At 41.2% G+C, this 3,190-nt stretch overlaps 1 protein-coding gene across 1 annotated transcript; it reads right to left on the reverse strand.

Annotated features, from left to right (window-relative positions):
• Positions 1-309: 309 nt before the first annotated feature.
• LOC126625274 (laccase-12-like) lies at positions 310-2,982 on the reverse strand. The gene is made up of 5 exons (XM_050294371.1): positions 2,768-2,982; positions 2,522-2,673; positions 2,002-2,375; positions 910-1,875; positions 310-764 (listed from the first exon to the last, which is right to left on the reverse strand). The coding sequence occupies exons 1-5, from the start codon at positions 2,894-2,896 to the stop codon at positions 634-636; spliced, it is 1,752 nt and encodes a 583-aa protein (XP_050150328.1). The 5' UTR covers positions 2,897-2,982; the 3' UTR covers positions 310-633.
• Positions 2,983-3,190: the final 208 nt, after the last annotated feature.

Consider the following 3,190-nt stretch of genomic DNA (forward strand, 5'->3'; position numbering starts at 1 on the left):
TATTTATCAATAAGTTGATTTAACTAATTATCAATAAGTTGTTTATTTATACGTGTGTTTCTTTAAAAACGACGCTTAATAAATTATATGAACACGTACTGAAATTTTTTTTAAGTGTGACAGTCATATTATTATGTATTGTTACTGATTCACATGTTATAACACACGTCAATTGGTAACCGTCATACTGAAAAACTTCTCCACAAACGATGAATAGTGGTTGAAATTGCCCTTGCTTGCAATATTTAGTTTGTTGGGTGTGATTTTTAAAGCTCTCACTTGAGCGTCCACATCAGTAAAACAGAGGAATAACAAGAAAAAGATGATTTCATTAAACCATAAGATTTCTTTAACACGTTGCTTAAAAATACAAAACAATCTATGAATCAATGAAAGCATGTCTATCTGTGACTAAATCAGATGGTGAGCTCAGTTTTTGAAATCCTAGCACCATATCCTCTATATCGGCTTTGATGTATAAAAAAAGAACAATAAAACAGAGCAAGAACTAGGCCCCCAAATGCAGGGGAACTCAAGACAACAATGAAAAATCATACAACTGAAATAAGGGAAAAATGAAAACCCGGTAACCGGGTTTTTACAAAAGTTGCTGTGGATACAATCTTAAGATTCTTAACACACAGGCAGATCCGCCGGTGGTGGCTCGATCGTTTGCAGTTCCCCAACTCCATTGTCCACCAAGAACACCATGGCCAAACCCCAGTTGATGTGAACATCCAAGTGACAATGCATTATCCATGCACCTGCATATATCAAACGTATTTGACAAAAAAAAAAACATATATCAAACTTATAAGTATAAACAAATCCTAGAAACGTTGCTATTGAGTTTGAATAGTTTAGAATAGAATATCGTCTTGTGAAAGAAAAATAATTTGAAATTGTTACCTGGATTGTCAGCGACGAATCGGATAACTGCCCATCCATTCGCAGGCACTGCCACTGTGTTCCTCATAGGTGGATCAACAAGGTTGAACTTTTTGGTATCGGTCTTGGCATTGAAATTTCCAAAACCTTCGGCAAGGATGTAAAAATCGTATCCGTGAAGATGGATAGGATGGTTTTCGGGTGTGACGATGCTTGTGTCCTGCAGCACAACCTGCACCCTTGATCCATACTTCAAGTTGTATCCTCTAGTGCCCGACAAAGGCTGCCATAGAGAACTGCTCACATTGCCCGTGTAGTCGAATTTCTTCGGAGGGTTTGCTGGAAAATCATTGGTGAAAACTCCAGGGATGTTTTGTTGGTAAGCCTGAAGGATTGACATGTTTTTTGGAAGCACGAAGGACACATTGTTCATGCTGGCAGTGAAGCGTGTCCCGTTTGGGCCTTGGCACCTTCTGGCTCTGAAATGTTTAGGGCAATTGTTGAGTCCAAGACCGATTGTGAAGAAGAGGTTTTCGTCGATTTCAGTTGGGACTTCAACTTTTCTTGGACTTCTGAAACTCTTGGTGAAAGCAGAAGCAGTGTTTGTGTCATTGAAAGCAGGGAGTTGTGGCATAATCGGTTTAGCTGTTGGACCGTTTTTGCAACTAGGGCTGCAAGGGGCAGACTTGTATTCAAGAATGGCGGTGGTGGTGGTGTTGTCGAATGCTGCATTTTGCGCGCTGAAATAAGCACTTGCCGCCAAGTAGTACCGGGCCGGTGGCTGGTCACCCGTGATTAAAACATCGGTGGTCTGCCCAGGGCCTAGCATGAGTACCGTGGTAGTGAAAGGTTTGGTATAGGAGGCATCAGCACTAACAACAGTGAGTTTGTGGTTGGCCACAGAGAAGAAAAGAGGTTGGTTGAGGCCAGCATTGATGACTCTAAGAAGGTTGGTCTCGCCGGAGTCTATAGGAACTATGACAGTGTCTGCAAAAATCACAATATAAATTTATCAATTCATAAGTGGTACATACGACTTACTTATTACATCAATTATTAGGGTCAGTTTAACTTAGTTGATTATTGCACGTAAAACTTTTATTGTGGAATTACCTTTGCTTGAGCAATTGTAAAGATCACCAGGTTGACCATTGATGGTGTATGCATCAGAAACATTTGGAGCTCCTCCTGTCCTAGTAGCCTGCCTTATAACATCGATAGGGTTAGCGTCCCACCATTCACCGAGAAGAAGGGTTGTTTCGCGTTTCGGTTTAGTGAAGGGGTAGGAGTCTCCTTGTTTAGGATGAATGATGAGTGCGCCGTAAACGGTGGCTCTAAGCCATGAGCTGTGAGCATGCCACCAGAGAGTACCTTCTTGCCCTTGAATTGTAAATCGGTAGGTATAGCTTCCTCCTGGCCTAATCGGGCACTGAGTCACAAATTCAGGCCCATCTGCCCATCCAGTTCTAATCTGCCTAATCCCATGCCTGAAATGAAGAAGATAAGGCATGTTGATTAATTTCTTCGGAGAAATGAAGAAGATAAAGATTCTCTTGCGAGCCTTTCTGACAACATAAGAAGCATGAGAGTAAAAACTCGTATTCATGTGCATGCACGCAGGCGTGTTAGTTACCAGTGAATAGTGACGTTGTATCGAGCTTTGTTTGTAACTTTGATGAAAAGAGTGTCACCATTGTTTGCTTCCAAGGTTGGTCCAGGGTACTGTCCATTTACTGTGATGGAGTTGTGGGTTTTGCACAGCCTCTTCACTTTAGTTGCTTGAATCTGTATTCCATTTAAATATTAAATATAGTGAGAAATGAGTACGTAAGAAGAAGAAACGTACGTGAAATACAAGAGATGTAAAAATTAAACTTACAACAAACTCATGCTGGTGAGTTTTGGGCTCTGCCGAACACATTGTCGATGAAGCCAATAGAAGGCAAAGGCCGAAAAGGCATAAGGAGAGTCGGATTTTGTTGCTGAAAATGGCGTTGAGTGCCTCCATCTCGATGGATTAGCTAGGCTATGAGCTCGCTGATGAACCCTTAACCTTTGAATGATCGAGAGAATGTGGTAGTTTGAGGTGATAAAGTGGGGGGATGCTTTTATAGTAAAACTTTGAGGAGAGAGGCTGGCAGATTAGGTTTTGATTCAAAAAAATGGTCAGAGCCTTGAGCAAACTTACTTCAACCCGGTAAGAGTTGTTGCACCCACTGGCCTATCTCTAATGCATTATGTCTCAATGCAGCTTGCTTCTCAAGTCTTCTTTCTGGGATTGAATAATTCAATAAGAGTAATC

Source organism: Malus sylvestris, chromosome 1 (genome assembly GCF_916048215.2).
Source record: "Malus sylvestris chromosome 1, drMalSylv7.2, whole genome shotgun sequence".
In the NCBI taxonomy this organism is placed as follows: domain Eukaryota; kingdom Viridiplantae; phylum Streptophyta; class Magnoliopsida; order Rosales; family Rosaceae; genus Malus; species Malus sylvestris.